The sequence below is a fragment of the Piliocolobus tephrosceles genome, chromosome 7 (genome assembly GCF_002776525.5).
Source record: "Piliocolobus tephrosceles isolate RC106 chromosome 7, ASM277652v3, whole genome shotgun sequence".
NCBI lineage: Eukaryota > Metazoa > Chordata > Mammalia > Primates > Cercopithecidae > Piliocolobus > Piliocolobus tephrosceles.
The window spans coordinates 135,701,395-135,720,584 of record NC_045440.1 but is presented as its reverse complement, the minus strand read 5'-3'; the positions used below and the strand labels follow the sequence as shown (position 1 = coordinate 135,720,584).

At 42.1% G+C, this 19,190-nt stretch overlaps 1 protein-coding gene across 1 annotated transcript in view; it reads left to right on the top strand.

The window, feature by feature from the left end:
* KCNQ3 (potassium voltage-gated channel subfamily Q member 3) overlaps positions 1 to 14,722 on the top strand; it is a 365,166-nt gene extending 350,444 nt beyond the window's left edge. The window contains exons 13-15 of the mRNA XM_023222961.3: positions 871 to 969; positions 3,307 to 3,391; positions 5,583 to 14,722. Coding sequence (XP_023078729.1) covers positions 871 to 969; positions 3,307 to 3,391; positions 5,583 to 6,317 — 919 coding nt within the window. The 3' untranslated portion in view covers positions 6,318 to 14,722. The remainder of the gene's footprint in view (positions 1 to 870; positions 970 to 3,306; positions 3,392 to 5,582) is intronic.
* Positions 14,723 to 19,190: the final 4,468 nt, after the last annotated feature.

Sequence of the window (19,190 nt, the reverse complement as noted above, 5' to 3'; positions counted from 1 at the left end):
GGTCCAGGCATAGAGAAGGAACCGATGACTCTCAGAATACTATGCAGCCATTTAAAAAGAACAAAATCCTATCTTTTGCAGGAACATGGTTGGAGCTGGAGGCTATTATCCTTAGCAAACTAATGCAGGAACAGAAAACCATATACTGCATGTTTTCACTTATAGGTGGTAGCTAAATGATAAGAACTTATGAACACAAAGAAGGAAACAACAGATTCTGGGGTCTTCTTGAGGGGGTAGGGTGGTAGGAGGGACAGGAGCAGAAAAGACAATCCCCATGACACATGTTTACCTATGTAACAAACCTTTACCTGTACCCCCAAACCTAAAATAGTTTTTTAAAAAGGAGCTGGTGCCTCATGCAGAAATAGAAGCAGGAGTGGAAGCTGGTGTTAGATCTATCTTTCTACTGGCCAGAGATGCCCACAGAGCAGCAGTGATGTGTGCAGCTGAATATGCAGCCTAGGCTTTGTCTGTAAAACTCCCTAACTAGATGTTTTTAGAAGGGATAAAAGAACTGGAAGACAGGACAGGTTTGCAGTCCACCTGTGACATTTCCTATAGAAAAATATATAACAAGATGCAGCCCTCACCTCTCTCAGTGGTTTGTCTGCCTCCCTCTCCCCTGGGAGAGAAAGATCCTTCCAGTATCACCAGATCAAAAACAAGAAGAAGAATATACCGAGGTTATAGGTTCTCTGACTTTCTTTCTCTCTCTCTGTGGCTAGTATGCACGCTCTCTTCCTCTCCTCTCCTCTTCTCTTATATACTCTAAACCCATATCTCATTCCAGAGAGAATAGAATGATTTGGTTTACTGTCAAAACAAAGCTCTGTGTAATTTAATCCCCGCTCTGTTTGTTTCTTTCAGAATAGATATGATTTTCACTCCTGGACCTCCCTCCACGCCAAAACACAAGAAGTCTCAGAAAGGGTCAGCGTTCACCTTCCCATCCCAGCAGTCTCCCAGGTGGGGCCAGTGGACATGGACTGATGGGCCAGGGGTGCAAAGTTTGTAGAGCATCCCCACCCCCGAACCTCAGCTGGGGTCCTTTCTGTAGGTGCAGTTGTCACTCTCCTAAGTAAAATGAAGAAAGAGTTTGAGGCTTGTTTCAGTTGGTGGCCATTTGAAAGGTTTCTGTACAAAAATCTTCTCACGCCTCTTCCCAGACCATGTGGGTGATATTTCTTCCTACGACTTTTGAAAATGAAAATAACCCCACCGGTTTCCCTGTTATAAAACAAGAGGAGACTTATGAACTTTATTGAAACAGGAAGAAAACTCCGCATTAGCAGAACCCACAGCATTCTCCATCCTGCATAATTACCTTTGAGTTGATTGATACCCCTCCCAGGACAAAGCCAGAGAAGTCACTCAGATATCAGCCCCCGCCCCCCCCCCCGACAACACTGTAACACAGAGAGCTTTGTCCCTTAACAGAGCCGCTCTCCTCCTTCCAAAGCTTTAAAATTTTGAGTAAGATTTTCTTTAGAAAATCCACTGCCTAAATTTATTTCTCTTTATTCCCAATGTCTTCAAGGCAGGTAACACAATGAGTGAGGGAGTTAGGCTTAAGAAATATTATGAACCTTCCACTTATGAAAGAACCAAGAGGCCAGGTGTGGTGGCTTACGCCTGTAATCCCAGAACTTTGGGAGGCTGAGGTGGGTGAATCTTGAGGCCAGGAGATCGAGACCAGCCTGGCCAACATAGTGAAACCCGTCTCTACTAAAACTACAAAAATTAGCTGGGTGTGGTGGCACGTGCCTGTAATCTCAGCTACTCAGGAAGCTGAGGCAGGAGAATCGCTTGAACCAGGGAGTCAGAGGTTGCAGTGAGCCGAGATCACACCACTGCACTCCAGGCTGGCGACAGAGTGAGACTCTGTCTCAAAAAAAAAAAAAAAAAAAAAAGAATCAAGAGCATCAACATGATGATAGAAAGCATTTAATATTTAACCTCAGCCCTGGGGATAGAAGAGGGAGTGATGGGACTGTGGGCACCTGGAGGACGTAAAGAAGGTAGGAATGAAGGCCCTCCATTCTTAACGGAATGAGGGCCCTACTTTCTTTTAGGAATGTGGGTCCTCTGTTTCCAGAAAACAGAATATCCAGCTTTTACATGAAATTCTCAATTTTTGAGATGGTTTACATGTGTGTGTGTGTGTGGTTTTTTGTTCGTTTGTTTGTTTTTATGAGACTCTGTCGCCCAGGCTGGAGTGCAATGGTGGGATCTCTGCTCATTGCAAGCTCCGCCTCCCAGGTTCATGCCATTCTCCTGCCTCAGCCTCCCGAGTAGTTGGGACTACAGGTGCCCGCCACCACACCCAGCTAATTTTTTGTATTTTTTAGTACAGACAGGGTTTCACTGTGTTAGCCAGGATGGTCTCGATCTCCTGACCTCGTGACCCGCCCACCTCGGCCTCCCAAAGTTCTGGGATTACAGGCATGAGCCACCGCGCCCAGCCAGATTACATGTTTTAGAACCCCGTGCAGGCCAAAGAAAACACTAGTCGGCTGGATTTAGCACATGGGCCACCAGTTTTTGACATCTTTTTAAAATTTAAGGCTACTCAGCCAAAGACTACCCTACTAAGCAGGATTTAGTAGCCTATGAGAGAGAGAGAAATCAACTATTGAGAAAGTGCCTAGCATGAATGGGTTCTAGCAAATAGCTAGACTCCCTGAAAGTTCTGATCTGCAAAAAACATTAAAATGTAGAAACTAACCAGAATTTAGTCAGATACTGTGGATAACCAAAAATCAAATTCAGCACACATTTCAATTCCATTCCTCGCCAGTGTCATCTTTTGCATCACGTTCAAGGTTTGAGATTTTTCATTCTTATTAAAATTGGCCACATGAAATATTTATAGTCACTGTAAGTAATTCCAGGCATTAGATGACTCCATCTCCACCTGCACACACACACTCAGAGTAAAAGTCTCAGATCTCAAATCTAAGACTGAAAGGCTAAGGAATGTAATTTAAAGGAACTAGATACTCTAGGTACTGTTAGGTGCTCTATAATCTTTAACACAAAGCAAAGCCTCCTTAATAGCAGCTTGATATTTAGCTTCAGATTTTCCTACAGCGGAGGTAAACATGAGATACCAGTGTTGAATGCAGAAAATCTCTGACTTTTCCTGACTCACCTATGCCTCCAGAGTTGAATGGTGCTCTTTTATGCCACACAAGTGTGAGGGTGGGAGCAATGGCTCTGTTGGCCATGGCCTGCCTAGCCAAAATGACGTTACATAGCGAAAATAGGTATAATGATCTTACAGAAGTGTTCGCTTCTTCTTAGGAATGAACCATATGTAGCCAGGCCATCCACATCAGAAACTGAAGACCAAAGCATGATGGGGAAGTTTGTAAAAGTTGAAAGACAGGTAAGTCTTTTCTTCACCTCACCAAAAACCAGATCTGTAAAATTTTTTTTCAAATGCCCTTTCTTTCTTTTCTTTCTTTCTTTTTTTCTTTCTTTCTCTCTTTTTTTTTAATGAAGTTTCACTCTGTTGCCCAGGCTGGAGTGCAATGGCACGATCTTGACTCACTGCAACCTCTGTCTCCCGGGTTCAAGTGATTCTTCTGCCTCAGCCTGCTGAAGAGCTGAGATTACAGGTGCCCGCCACCATACCCGGCTAATTTTTGTTATTTTTAGTAGAGATGGGGTTTCGCCATGTTGGCCAGGCTGGTCTTGAACTCCTGACCTCAGGTAATCTGCCTGCCTCGGCCTCCCAAAGTGCTGGGATTACAGGTATGAGCCACTGTGCCCGGTCCCCACCATTGTTTTCCAAAGGGAAATAAGACACTTGAATAGTACTACCTACCATTCAAAACAGATGTGGAAATTAAATCACTGATTCAGCATTTACTGAGTGATCGCATGCAAGTTAATTAATTGTTCTGAGCCTCAGTTTTCCTCATCTGTAGTATGGGGGTTATAATACCCTATTAGGTTGCTGTGAAGATTGAGTTAATACATGAAAATTACCTGTAATATTAGCGGGCACACAGTGAACACTTGATGGTAGCTACAGTTATCATGCATTTCATGGTGACCCCTTAGGAAATGTTAGTGACCTGCCCCTGCATGTTGTGTGTCTGCCTTTTCTCAGTGTCTAGGCCAGTGGGTGGTCTGTTTGAAGAGGCCAGGAGGAGGGCAGGCTACAGGTGAGATCCGTTCAAGGTGGAACGAGAAACCCGCTCACTCACAGCACCATGCAGCTCACTCTTGCTTTCATAGCAAAGAGCTCATAATCTAGCATCATCTGCCTAACTCTACATTAGATAAATGGTACTGCCAGTTTTTCAAGGATTATATTAATCCTTTTGTTTTATTCAAAATCCTAAATGGGACCCGTGCAGGAGAGGTAGGAGCAAATCTGAATTGTTCCTTTTTGTTATGTCAATAATTTTGTTTTCATTTAAAATTTTAATTTATAATTTCCACTGTACATGATTTCTCTGTGTTTCTGTTCTCTTGCCTGTGAAATAGAGATAATAAAAGTATCCATCTTGGAGGACTGTCGTAAAATTCACATGAGTCAATAAAGCGCATAAGACAGAGGCAAATCGTAACTTTTCTAAAAGGGTCAGTTATTATTGAGACTCAGATGCCATGCTAGCATCTGCCGATCACGGTGCTCATATCCTCACCTGTAAAATGGGGTGACACACCTGACGACAGCGTTTCCTGGTGAGTCATGAATTGTCAAAGCAAGAACATCACACATCTATGCACACACACTCATGTATATTCATTCACAGTTTAGGCAGGCGAGAGCAAGCCGCTAGGTAGGGTCTTCAGTTCTGAGAAGCCCAGTTCTTGCTAACCACTGCCCTTGTATTTTTAAGGCTTCAATCACCATGTAGGAGAAACATAGACTAACAATCCACATGCTTCTGTCTAAGGAAATGTTCATAAATTGAGAACCCTTGCTCCTTGACCCAGGCAACGTTAGGAAGGCCACTTCCTCCTCTAAGGGACACAGCAGGCCTGTAACACTTCAAAGCATCTCTCTGCTTTCCGCCTTTGCTTCCTAGAAAGCCCTTGCCTAGGTTTTCTCTAGATTAGCACAAATACATGATAGGCAAGGCTTGCAAGTAGGAGGCACAAAATAAATTATTAGCTGCTCTTCTTATTAAGAGTTGCAAGAATTCTGTTCCCTTCTGAAAAGTAAATACAGTATTAGAATATTTCCTCCCGGCCAGACATGGTGGCTCATGCCTATAATCCCAGCATTTTGGGAGCCCGAGGCGGGTGCATCACGAGGTCAGTTCAAGACCAGCCTAGCCAAGATGGTGAAACCCCATCTCTACCAATAATACAATAATTAGCCTGGCATGGTGGCAGGCGCCTGTAATCCCAGCTTCTTGGGAGGCTGAGGCAGAAAATTGCATGAACCCGGGATGTGGAAGTTGCAGTGAGCCGAGATTGCACCACTGCACTCCATCCAGCCTGGGCAACAGACTGAGACTCCACCTCAAAAAAAAAAAAAAGAATATTTCCTCCCAACCAACAGCAATGATCCCTACCCTCAGAGAAAGTGGTAACTCACAGATCCTTTGATTTTCCAGGTTCAGGACATGGGGAAGAAGCTGGACTTCCTCGTGGATATGCACATGCAACATATGGAACGGTTGCAGGTGCAGGTCACGGAGTATTACCCAACCAAGGGCACCTCCTCGCCAGCTGAGGCAGAGAAGAAAGAGGACAACAGGTATTCTGATTTGAAAACCATCATCTGCAACTATTCCGAGACAGGCCCCCCGGAACCACCCTACAGCTTCCACCAGGTGCCCATTGACAAAGTCAGCCCCTATGGGTTTTTTGCACATGACCCTGTGAACCTGCCCCAAGGGGGACCCAGTACTGGAAAGGTTCAGGTAGCTCCTCCTTCCTCGGCAACAACGTATGCAGAGAGGCCCACGGTTCTTCCTATCCTGACTCTTCTCGACTCCCGAGTGAGCTGCCACTCCCAGGCTGACCTGCAGGGCCCCTATTCTGACCGAATCTCCCCCCAGCAGAGACGTAGCATCACGCGGGACAGCGACACACCTCTGTCCCTGATGTCGGTCAACCACGAGGAGCTGGAGAGGTCTCCAAGTGGCTTCAGCATCTCCCAGGACAGAGATGATTATGTGTTTGGCCCCAATGGGGGGTCGAGCTGGATGAGGGAGAAGCGGTACCTCGCCGAGGGTGAGACGGACACAGACACGGACCCCTTCACGCCCAGCGGATCCATGCCTCTGTCATCCACAGGGGATGGGATTTCTGATTCAGTATGGACCCCTTCCAACAAGCCCATTTAAAAGAGGTCACTGGCTGACCCCTCCTTGTAATGTAGACAGACTTTGTATAGTTCACTTACTCTCACACCCAGCGCTTACCAGCGGGGACACCAATGGCTGCATCAAATGCATGCGTGTGTGTGGTGGCCCCACCTAGGCAGGGGCTTCCCACAGCCTCTTCCTCCCCATGTCACCACAACAAAGTGCTTCCTTTTCAGCATGGTTTGCATGACCTTACACTATATAAATGGTTCCGCTAATCTCTTCTAGGATACACATTTATCTGCTGTTCTTACTTTTAATCACGATTGAACCGGTACAGGGAGAAATTACTGATGAGCCATGCTATTTGTCTGTTTGGTTGGCTGGTTTGGGTTTTGGTTTGGTTAGCAGAGAAAGTAGTTTAAGTTATTTCTAGGATCACTGCCCTCTTGTGTAAAACACTCCAGCAATCAGCTGTTTTTGAAAGCAGAAAATAATTTTCTCAACAATACCGCATGGTGTATCAGTGGGGCTGCCTACTGAGCTAACATTAGGAAAGGAATGAGATAGTCATTGTGTCTCTAAAACAAAGAATTTAAACAAATATTTAAGAGAAAAGTGGCAAAACCTTTTAAAAGCTCTCAAAAAGACCTCACTTGGTCTGATGTTATTTAGTATCATGCCTCAGTTTCCTTATCTGTAAAAAGTGGTGGTAATCCCAAGAGTAGCATTTCTGATGAGTTACGAATTAGGGAGAAACACACACACACACACACACACAGTTAAAATAGTTTCCAATTTTTGTAGCCAAGGACAATGAAATTTATCAGAACTGAAGTGCCCCTCTGAGCAGGAGCTAAGTTCAGTGCCTTTAAAATGAAGTTTCAACTCCCGTTTCTCCCTATGATACTGAAGTACAAAATATCCATCTATAATAGAAATTAAAGTCTAGAAGGCACACAGAAATTATCTAGTCCATTTTATAAGTGAAGGATCTTAGGCTGAGGTAGAGTGACACACCCAGATTCACTCAGTTGTCCCATAGAGAACCGGGACTCAAAAGTCAGGTCTGCTCACTCTCTCCCTGCCCTTATTTCCCCTCACCACACCACTCTTCCATTTGTATAATGCATCCTAGAGATTGTGTCAAGATATATGACTTTGTGTCGTGTGGAAAGCACTCAGTTTATCCAGCAGGAGGGGGATTCCCACTTTTATTGCTAAACATGCTTGCTTGATGCATTGCATTTTAGATCTAGAAAAAAAATAATACAAGCAAGCTACATTTACTGATGTGCAACCAGGCAAAATTTCCAGAACCATCCAATTTTACTTTTCCAAATGTATGGAACCAACCCAGATTTTTAAAATGAAAGTACTAAAACCACATGTAACCACAAGACAAGCTAAAATGTAAGCAGACAGCCTGGGAAGCACCGCTCTACTGTACAGGTGTGCTATTAAGCACAAGCCGTCCTCTGGCCTCTTATGAGCTGTTGTTATGCTCTGAAAAACTCTGATGGAAAAGGTTTCCATTAGGCTTAGAATGAATTAGCTAAATGACCACACCACAGTATTATTGTATCAGTCTTCTCACACACCTAGACACTGGTTGTGGATAGTTGCCATGGTGACAAGATAATTCAGATGACCTAAACAAATGTCTGTATGCAGCTGACACTGCTATTCTCCCTCACAGTCTTATCAAGAGCCACAGTAGCTATGGCAGACATTTGGTTGATGGTTTCATCATCTCCTAATACAAGAGTCTGGCACTATGTTGGAGAGAGGAGTCACTTCCTCAGAGATAGGTTCCTTTCAACTCACATGTCAACAGGTACTGTACAAAAAGCTCAGAATACAGTAGTGATTAGAGCTTGACCCCTGACTTTAGGAACTTACAGCCAAAGCCCTAAGTCCCAGGACAAGGGCAGACATTGTGAGTGGCAGAAGGGTGTTTTTCATTGAGAACTCCACAAATCGATGGGTATAGACCTTGAAGTCTGAGATAGAAAATACACCAGAATTCTCAATGCATCAGACATGAAGGCTGTCCCCTCTGAGTTTCCATTTGACATGCTGGCAATCTGAAGGACAAAGGGAATGGGTGATTTGGGCCTTTTCCCCACTCCTTCAATATGCCTGAAAGTGCCACTGGGGATTATAACCTAAGAAACCCTATGCCCCTTCCTGAGGGCGTGATTGTTGAATCCTGATCTTCCTGGAATCTTTCACTTGAGATGATCACCTGCCTGACATCCAGCATGTTACTATGTACATGAAGTTCTTCTTTATGTATCTGAGTTACTGGAAACCAACAAAAAAGGAGAGTGAGTCACACTCTCCACATATGCACCAATTAATTTTTAACTTATTAATATTCTTGAAGAACTTACTATCTTAAGTATTTGACAAATAGATTCATTTTCCAGCAACTCAGTGGAGTTCTAGCTTAAAGTATTTACCATTGATCCAAAATTGGAGGAACTACCTTAGGTTCTTTTAATAACCTAGAAAGAATTGGAGCTTGTATTATTTCCTAAGCCATAGGCAGGCAGTCTAGCTTCCTTGCTGGAACATAAGACCAGGACAGCAGAGATTAGGTTTGTATTGATCAGTGGTAGGGAAGTACTGATAGTCTAACATCTAGTAAGTTGTCTTTATCAGTATAGACATAGACAAAATACATGTTTTATGAATGAATAAATAATAAGAACCTTAAGAACTGTTTTTCCCATTTAAGAAAACAAAAAGGGAAAGAGAAAAATGATCTTTTGGAATAACTCTGCTTTGATATTCTCCTTTTGTTCCCCAAAAAATACATTTCAGAAAGGCAAACCAAACCTGCTCAAGTTGCCTATGCATAGACAATCTCAGCAACATGGCTCACAGTGAGCAAGCAGAAATTCAGGGTCTGGAATTGAATGTAAGTGATGGGAAGAAACAGTGTGTGCTTTCACAAAGATCCTTTTGTCAGACAAAGGAACAGCATGATGATCCAATGGAACTGGTTAATAACATGACCCAGGATTACATGACCACAGATATGCTAGTCGTTCTGAAACTTGCCCAAGAAATTGCAATCATTTCAGCAGAACTCCATGAAATGTTAACAAAATAATTCCATCATCAAAACTAGGAATGATATGATCGGGTAAAACTATGATCTCATGTATGTATTTGGTCTTTTTGGTTCACAGTGTGACATGAAAAATTGTAAATGTCATATTTTAGCAAGATCAAAATGAATGAGATAAATCAGCTTCACAAATGTTAGGTGAAACATGATCCTATTGAGCTGAGAAAAGTACTTGAGATCAAGTGAGTTTTGACTATCAAATATCATCACAAAAGCAAATATCAAAAGTTTAAGAAAAAAATTATTGCAGGAAAAGAAAAGCAAATCAAATTGAGAAAGTGCTATTAATAACTTTGTTTTTAGAACTGGGAGTTTAGGCTTATTAGACATGACATTGATACTACAAAGCCCTAGTTTTCACGAAAACATAACTAGATAACCCCAAGGTATATAGGTTAAAATGAACTAATTAATCAACAATTATGCATCCTGTGTCTATTTTGTGCAAGGTAATTCCTAGACACTAATTTAAAAGAATAATTTCCTGTAGAAAAACCTAATATAACCAGACCTACTCATAATTTGACAAAATCATAATTTGACAAAATCAGTCTCATAATTCCATGCTACTGTAATGGGAGTGTAATAAAGAAAAAGTCATTTGTTTATTCATTTAACAAGGTTTATTAAGCACCACTATATGCCCAGAACTGTGCAGTGCACTGAAAATTCAGAGATAAGAAAACCACAGTTTCTGCCATCAAAATGCTAGTAATCTAGAAGTCTCAAATATCAGAGGTCCCTTCAAACTATGTCTACCAGGAAAATAAAATACCGGATTTCATCCCTGCAAACAACTCTATACAGACAGAAAAGCTTCCTAGCTTGGAAACCATAAGAAATTGAACATGAAAATGAGAGCAAAGATTCTACATCAAAATGGCAATGATCCAGTCAGCCCAATCAAGACTGAGTGGGTTGAATGGGGACTTCAAGTTTGGATTCAATGCTTTGAATTTCGTAGCTCCAGAGATGCTGTGCAAAAAAGGGGGATTCTAGGGAATCTGAGGAAGATTGTTGGAGAAACCAGCTTTCTTCTCCCCTAATCCCTACTAAGATTGAGATTAGGCAAGGAGCTGAGCTACTTTCATTTCATCATGTTGACCAAGAGAAGCTTATGATACACACTATGACACAGCACCCATTTCAAGAGAAAGAGGTTACTCTACTTGTGGGAACCTGCAGATCAAATTCTCCTGGGGCAAGAGAAGAAGTTTGTTCAGCAGCCTAAGAAGTCAACTGTACTTTGGACAGTGCTGCCAAACACACCCCAGGATTCCCCCACCCCTGCGCTTCCCCAGAAGATGCCACATAGCTGGTATTTGGTTTTCATGACTAACCAAAGATTCTTCTTTGCTTCCTGAACCCCAGGCATCCTTAGGAATTTGCTTCATGTCCTCACTTGTCCTTGAAGGCTTGTTTTTCAGGATGAACTTTTTAAGTCTAAGTTGTTTATATTCAAATCAACCCAATCCTATTGTTGCTGATATTATACCATCCCAAACTGTGCCAACTGGCCCCTAAACAAGTCAGCAGGCAGCCCCTCACTCACTAATGCCCAGTTTAGAGCATGTTAGGACCAGGTTATCTGCATAGCTTTAGTGGGTTTAGAAGCCAATAATGGCAGAGTGTAAAAGAGACAGGAAGCATATAGAGATGAACTTGAAGAAAATTTGAGTTTCAGCACATTCAAAAGCATTTGACTCTTCTGCCATGTTTTGATTTTCAAATGAGACAATCAATGTACACAGAAAGCCCCTAGTACAATGACTGATGCATACTAGGGACTGTTATTTATGTTATTTTTTTACAGTATGCATGGACTTCATTGTCTCAGTCTTTGGTGTTACTTATGAACTTCAAATTTACACCAAAAATTTTTTTCTCAGAAAAATGAATGGTGGAGATACAATCCTAATTATTAAATCAAATGCTTTTACGATTGCTTTTTAAGTAAGTACATCTCTGCAAATAAAACTGCTTACTCTTGTCTACCACAATAAGGAAGAGAAGGAATATTGGAATGAAGAGAGGCAGGAATGTTGGATCTCAGTGGCTGAGTTGTGGCAATTCCATTGGACGTATAGTACCAGAGGTTGCGCCATCTGGATGATGTGTAGGAGATAAAGTCAAATAGCAAGAATAAAAGACTCATGATTTCCCAAGGAAAGTCAACTGTGCATGGTGGCTATCAGGCAACACCCTAGCAATGAATGGGGGAACTTGCAGAATAAAGAGTTAATGCTTGCTTAAACCCTCCCTGGGGAGATTGGTTCCCAGGCTTTCACAGCTTTAACCTCAGCAACCCTGTAAGAAAATTGTGATTCGTATTTTGATGTGTTATCATAGATGCAAGGAGATGTAATTTCATGGATTCAAAGATACACAGAGCAAAAAGAGCTTTTGATCACCCAGAGCAACCACCTGTCTTTTTAGATCAAGAAGCAGAAGCTCAGAGCAAAGAACATCACACCACATCCCTCAGTGATTGAAGAAGTGATTGAGTCACGGAATAAATCTGGAACTCAGGTCTTCTGATCCTCACTCCAGATGTTAGAGACAAAAGTAAAAGTAAAATAGCAAGTGAAATCAAAGCATCACTATTGAGCCCAGAACATGAATAAGAACTTCCTGGCCCACTTGAGAAACTGTTAAACCAGACATGCCTTTGGGGACTTCTTCCCTTCTCTGGAATAAGACTGATGTTTCCATGCTGTGAAAGATGATGATGTTCCTTCTCCCAGATTCCTGCTGTCTTCAAAAGGCCTAGCAAAAACCATTGATGCAGGGTGCAGTTGAGAAAGGGAATGAAGAAGAACAATCCCATTGCCATGCAGGCACTCCTACCCTCCACCTCTCTGCCCTCCACCCCTCTGCCCTCTCCTACCTTGTTCCTTCTTGGTCCTGCCACGTTTGGACTGGTTTACCTTTTTAGCCCATCACTTGGACTCATTCAGCTCCAGTCATGCCTTAGGTTGTATCCTCATTTTATAGATCAATTAAACAGGGTTTCTCCTTGATAAATCCCTATGGTTTTGATTTTAGGAGGTCTGGCATGATTTCTTTTGGGATCTATATGACCCAAATTGGCCAGTTTTACCAAAGGTGTCCCTTTGCACTGCGATCTCTGGGTCTCATTTCAACACAGCTTGGATCCTCTTGCCTTGTCCCAGGGAATCCCCATGTTGTCAGGCCACAAGCAGATACTCTAGGGCCTTCTCCAAAAGCTACAAAGAAGCAAACAGGACTCAACTTAGGACATGGTTATGTAACTAGGAGATTATTTTAGGAAGTAAACAGGCCTCTGTTAGCTCAAAAGAGCATCTTCATTGTTACTTTCCACTTACATGGTTCTCGGGATCAATCTGCTAGAATTTGGCAGGGCTTCCCCGCAGTCCTTGTGAATCCCTGTGGTAAGATGTTTCGCTTCTCCCGAGTCAGGCTGAAGTGAAAGCTCCTAAGAGATATTCAGAAAGAAGGATGGTTAAGTTCTAGGACAACCATAGTTTGCCCAGTAATTTTAAAGTTTGTCATTCTACCTAAGCCTTTGTCCTCCAGATAGCACTGTTATGGGCTTAAAATAAGCTTCAAGGGAAATAATGATATTTTCTGACCCAGCCAATAATGGGCTATATATAAGAATAACTTGAGAATGGCTTACAATTAAGTAGTCAGAAGCCCAGCTCAGTGCTCAGGAATGTATTTGTAATTCCTCTTAGACTTATCATATGGACTGCAATTTGATACCTAAGAGTAATAAAAAAAATGAGAGCATATTTTATTTTAATGTTCCCTTCTCTTCCTCTGCCCACAAAAGTGAGGTCAGGGAAAGGGAGAGAAACTTATCCTAAGCGCTCCTTATGAGCTGCCTGTGACATGATAGCTCTCTCTCAAGTTCATGCAATCCTCATCGGAACCCCGTGGGGGAGATGTTACTGTCTCCATCTTATAGATGAGGAAACTGAAGAAAAGACCTTGTCAAAGGTCACACATTGTAAGAAGTAGAGCTGCGTATTTAACCAAAGCCCGTGTGCCTGGAAAGCTCCTTCTCCCTCCCGCTTCTTCCTCTCAAATCAGGCCCTAGCTCCCCCACAATGCTTCGGCCTTCTACGTCCACTCAGCTTTACAGTAAAAAGATCACAGACCCGTGAGTTCCCTGGAGAGCAGAGTGATGCCTGGGTCAGCTGTTCCTCTTGGCTCTTCAGCAGGTCCTTTGAGTGGCTTCACAATCCAGCTGTCAGTGGCAGAAAATAATACCGCATAAATTATTCACCTGGTTCACATTGGAATCCATTAGCTCTCGGGGCTTGGTGTGGTTGCAGATCATCCACAAGCGCCCCTTGTTCTCTGCCCCCAAGGAGCTCCTGTCATTGTTTTTAATCAAACAAGTTCAAATATCTCCACATCTCTGCTGACTCTGGTCTTTTGTCTCTAGACTGTACCTTTATTTCTGAGCTCTGAAATTCTGCAGAAACAGGTGAGTCTTTAAGAGCATTCTCTGGGAGGCCATAAGCTCAGAACAGCTGTGTCTCTCTTTCTCAGTATTAAAAGACCAAGGTTTCCCATGGAAGCCAGCCTGATCTGGTAATTGGGCCCTTCTATACCCCTCTGAATCCTTTTCTAAGGAGGCGGCAGTTCCCACCCCCACAGTTCCCCTGAGGGTTAAGAGTCCAGGTGGTGGCCGTGTTGCAAGATTTGGGGCAGCCATTTTGCCAAGGATCAGAGATTCGCTGTCAGAGAGGGGAGGTCGGCTCCGTCCCATCCTGAAAAAAAAAAAAAAATCATCTTAGAAAGACAGGTGGACTTCATCAGACTTGTCAGTCCTTCCTTGTTTTAAAGAGAAAAATGATCTCTGCCTTGCTTCAGATGGCTATTTTTTTTCCTCCTTTTTCTAATGTAGCAGTGATGGAAAACACCAGTCTTTGAAGAACAAATTGTGGTTCCCAGTGACATGAATCCATTATATTTGATTTTGGATTGTATTTTTTAACCCCTTTTTATGGCATAGAATTCTGGTGCCTTGCTCCCTGGGTTTGTCTCTGTGCTATGAGTAGGCTTTCTTCACATTCTGGCTTACAGGGGAACACAACTATTCCACAAGTGGCCTTTAGTGCTCTTTATAATATGATTTCCTGTAATTTTTAAACTGTATGTGTAATTTATATTCTGGCTCTGTCCAATATTTGAACAACTTTAATAGGTTGATTTCCATATATATTATGCAAATAATTCTTACCTGATTTTTTATGTTCTATCTTAAATAAATACTGCACCACTTATTAATAAATAGACATTTCAGTGATTATGTGGAAGAATGTTATTTGCTTCAAAACAACTTTTATGAGGTTGTATTATTTATCATAAATAACACTGACTGTTGCTAACAGAAAAGCTCTAAATATCAGTGGCGTAACGCAACAAAGATTTATTTCTTGCTCAAATCACAGTCCAGTGTAGATTGTCTGAATTTCAAAGAGTGACGCAAGCATTTGGGCTACTGAAGAGCTGGAGTCCTTCACTTCCAGCCATAGTGCCAGGAGGAGAGGATCTAGAAAAGCCATACCTACATCTTCCTGCCTTGGACTCAAAGTGACTCATCATTCCCACTCACAACTCATTGCTTAAACTCAGTCACATGGTATGGGACAATCTGCAAGGGAAGCTGGGAAATGTAGTCTTCATGAATGCCCAGCGTGAGGAAATGTGTTGAATATATAGCTTTGCTCACTACAAGAATACTATGATTGATCCTATAGATTTCCTTGTTAGTACTGAGTGATGACTACGTCTAACCCAAGTGTAGTTGTTGCCCAGGGAATAAAATAAGGGAACCAGAAAGTCCCCCTGGGAGTCACTGGAGTTACAAATATATATGTGGCAGCAGTTTAGTAGCATAAAGTGTTGGCAAGAGTTATCTACTAGTGGTACACGTTTCAAATGCAGCAAACAAGAACATGTCCTAAATATTTCTCTATTATCAATTGGACCATTGGTGGGTATAATCCCTTCATAAGCCAGTTTGCCAACTCTTTCTCCTTAAACATTTGGATATTGATTATAATTTTTCTTTCTTTCTTCTATTCAGTTCACTTCAAGAAACATGTATTTAAGTAATATTAATTGGATATCTACCATATACCAAGCATCGGAGATGCAGTATTTTACAATTTAATGTGGTATTGACCTTAAGATCATTTCAGTTCTGTGAGAAGCATGATGAATGAGATAATCAAGGGTTCTGTGGAAACAAAGCATGGTACTGGTTCATATTAGAGGTATAGAAAACGCTTCATGCAGAGCATGAGGTATGAATGGAATATTTAAGGATGACTTCACAAAGCCAAAAATGAAGAAGGAAGTGGAGAAGACAGGCCTGCCAGACACTGAGAAGAGGATGTGCAAAGAGGCATGAGACAGGCTTAGTTTAGAAGTTCTGTTCAAAGCAAAGTTGCATTTTTACATTCTTGTTCTTATGGTCTCCAATGCCTCTGGCAAGCAACTCAGTGGGCTTTATGACCTGGGTAAACAGGGAGCATTCCAGGTATAGTAAGAAGGCAGTGTGCTTGGAATGCAGAAAGCAAGAACAAGACTGATCCAGGCAGATGAGGCCTTGAAGGTATATTAGGGCTCTTTGGAACTTTCTGTCCTTAAGTTAAGCAGATCACGCCGTAGTGAGGAAATCTCTTCCCAGATCCACGGTCTGAAACTGCACCCTCCCTTCTGACTTCTGCCTCCCATCCTGATCATGGTTCTCAGAATACAATTTTGAAGTTTTCCTTTCAAAGAAACTACTCCTCTCATATCTAGAGACTGACAAGATTTTCCCAGCTGCCTGGTCTCAGTTCCTCTCATTAGAAGAAAGAATCATACTGTCTTTTTTATTGGTAACTAATGCCATCACCACAAGGTCTCATGCCCTACCCTCCTGCTTCCGCTCCCTACAATCCCACTGCCTCCCATGGTCCCATTTCGGGGACTTGCAGCACCAGTCAGCATAGCCACCTAATCCATGGGCTTCAGCATCAACCTCGACTCCCCACCTTCTTCACCTGCACAGCCCATGATTTCTACCTTGTGATTCTTTCCAAGGAGGGTCATCTTTTTGCCACACTTTCTCCCTTCCTGGTCTATAATGGTCTGTTTGACTCTGGTCTCTTTCCTTCCACTTCATCCTCTACAGTGTTTGTGACACAGTCGTCTTGAAGAAACAGAAATCCAATCATGTCCTTTTACTGTTTATACATTTCGGGGCTCTTCGACATCACCTAACATTTAACTTTTAAAATTCTTTTCTTTAGCACACACAGTCCTCAATGATCAGCCACTTTCATTCACACTCTTACCTGTCCAGCTAAGTGTCATGTTCCTCACCTATTCACCAGTGCACCCTCCACGATACGTATGCTCTGTGTTCTACTCCATAAAGGAAGGCCTGCAACTCCCCAGACACACCCAGTTTTATAATAATGCTTGCTATATCTCGGTCATGTCGTTTCTTTTGCCAATGAAACGCTCACTCACAAGACTTACTAAGACATCATTTCCTCACGAAAGTCTTTCCTGAGTCTTTCATCCTCCAGGTAGAACAAACCATTCTTCCCTTTTGCCTTGACTGTATGCTGTACAGACATCCACTATAGTATTTGTATTTTCATGATTTTCTCAGTGATTTCAGTGTCTATCTTCATTACTTCCATGACTACCACCACTATTCTGTGAATTGTCTGAGGATAGACACTGAGTCTTACTAATCTTTGTTCTCAGAAACTATCATGGTGACTGTAAGTGCTAAAGAATGAAACTGAGTAAATGCAGCTACATTTTAGGTGTGTTATCTATAGCTACACAAATATTGCCACAAACTTAGTGGTTAAAAACAATACAAATTTATTATCTCGTAGTCTCTGCTGACCAGGAATTCAAGAACAACTTAACTGGGTCCTCTGCTTTAGGGTCTTACAAATTCAATCAAGGTGTTAGCTGGAGCTGTGGTCTTACCTGAGGCTCAACTGGGGAAGAATCCACTTCTTGTCTCACGTTAGGAACAATTCAGCTCTTTGAGGGCTGTTAGACTGAGGACATCAGTTTTTTTGCTGGCTGTTGGGCAAAGATTGCTCTCAGTTCCTTGTCACATAGCCTTCTTCATAGGTCAGTTCACAACATAGCGCTTGCTTCATCAAAATGAGCAAGGGAGAGCCTGCTGGCAAGAAGAAAGTTGCAATCTTATGTAACATAAAACTAACAACCCATTACCTTTGCCATATTTTATTGATTAGCAGCAATTCACAGATTTGCCTATGCTCAAGGGGAGGGTATTACTACGCAAGATATAATTGAGATCATCTTAAAACCTGTCTGTCACGCTAGGTAACTAGGGCATTCTCAAAGTTAGCATGAACTTAGTATTGTCTTTAGGGACTAATGAAGCAAATATTAGAACTCAGAAACCTCCCTCCAGCTAATAAGGGTGATTGCTTAATCTCTGGACCTAGCCTTTATCAGCCTCTCCCAGGCTCAATTCTGTTAGACATAAGAATAATAGCTAAGATTTACTGAGCACTTACATTTGCCAGACATTTTATTTAGTATTCCCTATGAATCATCTCATTTAGTCTTCACAATAAATCTTGGCACTCAAAACTATTATCATCCCTACTTTATAGATAGGGACACTAAAGTATAAAGAATTTAGTCACTTGTCCAGCGTCACATAGCTAGTCAATTGCACAGCCATGATTCAGACCAGGAAGTCTGACTCCACAGCCTTTATTCTTAGCTACTAATCCATTAGAATCTTTTATTTTGAATAAAAGTCCTTGCTAGCTAAGCAGGGAATAAATATGTTTATATTCATTTAATTTACCTAAGTTTTCTCACTCAAGTTCCTTTCCTGCATGCTTCTCCAGGGGTTATATAATGTGTGGTTGTCTCATTTAACATCCAAGTGGAAAAATAAGAAAGTCATGCACAGGTAAGTGGAGGAGATTTTAATAAAGGGTTTGCTTACACAGATTTGGTGATAGTTTAGTTAAATCAGATTGGCATGGTACAGTCCTGCAAAGCTAGCAACAGCCCTGCAAAGGCCATAACCCAGATGGAGCTTTATGGAGAGGGCCATGTGATAGGGACTTTGACCTTGGGCAATCTGGTAGTGAACCAGCAGGGAGGGAGCTAAGGGAATAAAGACTGCAACCTCACTCTCTTTCCCTCTTCTGATCCTCTACTGGTACCTACTGTTGTCTGAACCCAACAGAAAGCCAGGAAGAAAGGAAGCCTGCTACATAGCTTTAGAAAACAGAAAAGTAACTAGGATGAAATCATGGCACGAGTGAGCTCACCACCCAAGGAGCTCTGTGATAAAAAAGCAAAGCTTGAAAAAGCATGAACTTTGGGAAAGATCTGCCTTGAAAGATATGCAGAGGAACAGGAAAATGTAAAGAACGGCCCAGAAACCATGATCAATGTAGACAGAAATGAAGAGAAGAGGGTCATGGAATTAAAAGGGGAGAAATGAGAGGGGGTGGCCATCATATAGAGTAATATCAAGATGTTGAGGTAAGGCAGGCTATGGATGGGAAAGAGACCACTGAATTTATGTAATATAGGTAAAGTTGAGGAACTCTTTTAAAAGAAAGGCAAAGAGCTGCAGGAAAAATGAGGGTCCAAGTGTTGATGAAATCAATAACAAGTAAGGAGAGTTTGTTATCGGTTGCAGGAGGGAATGATAGGGGAGGCTCCAGTATATTTATAAAATGTGAGAAAAGAAGTGTTGA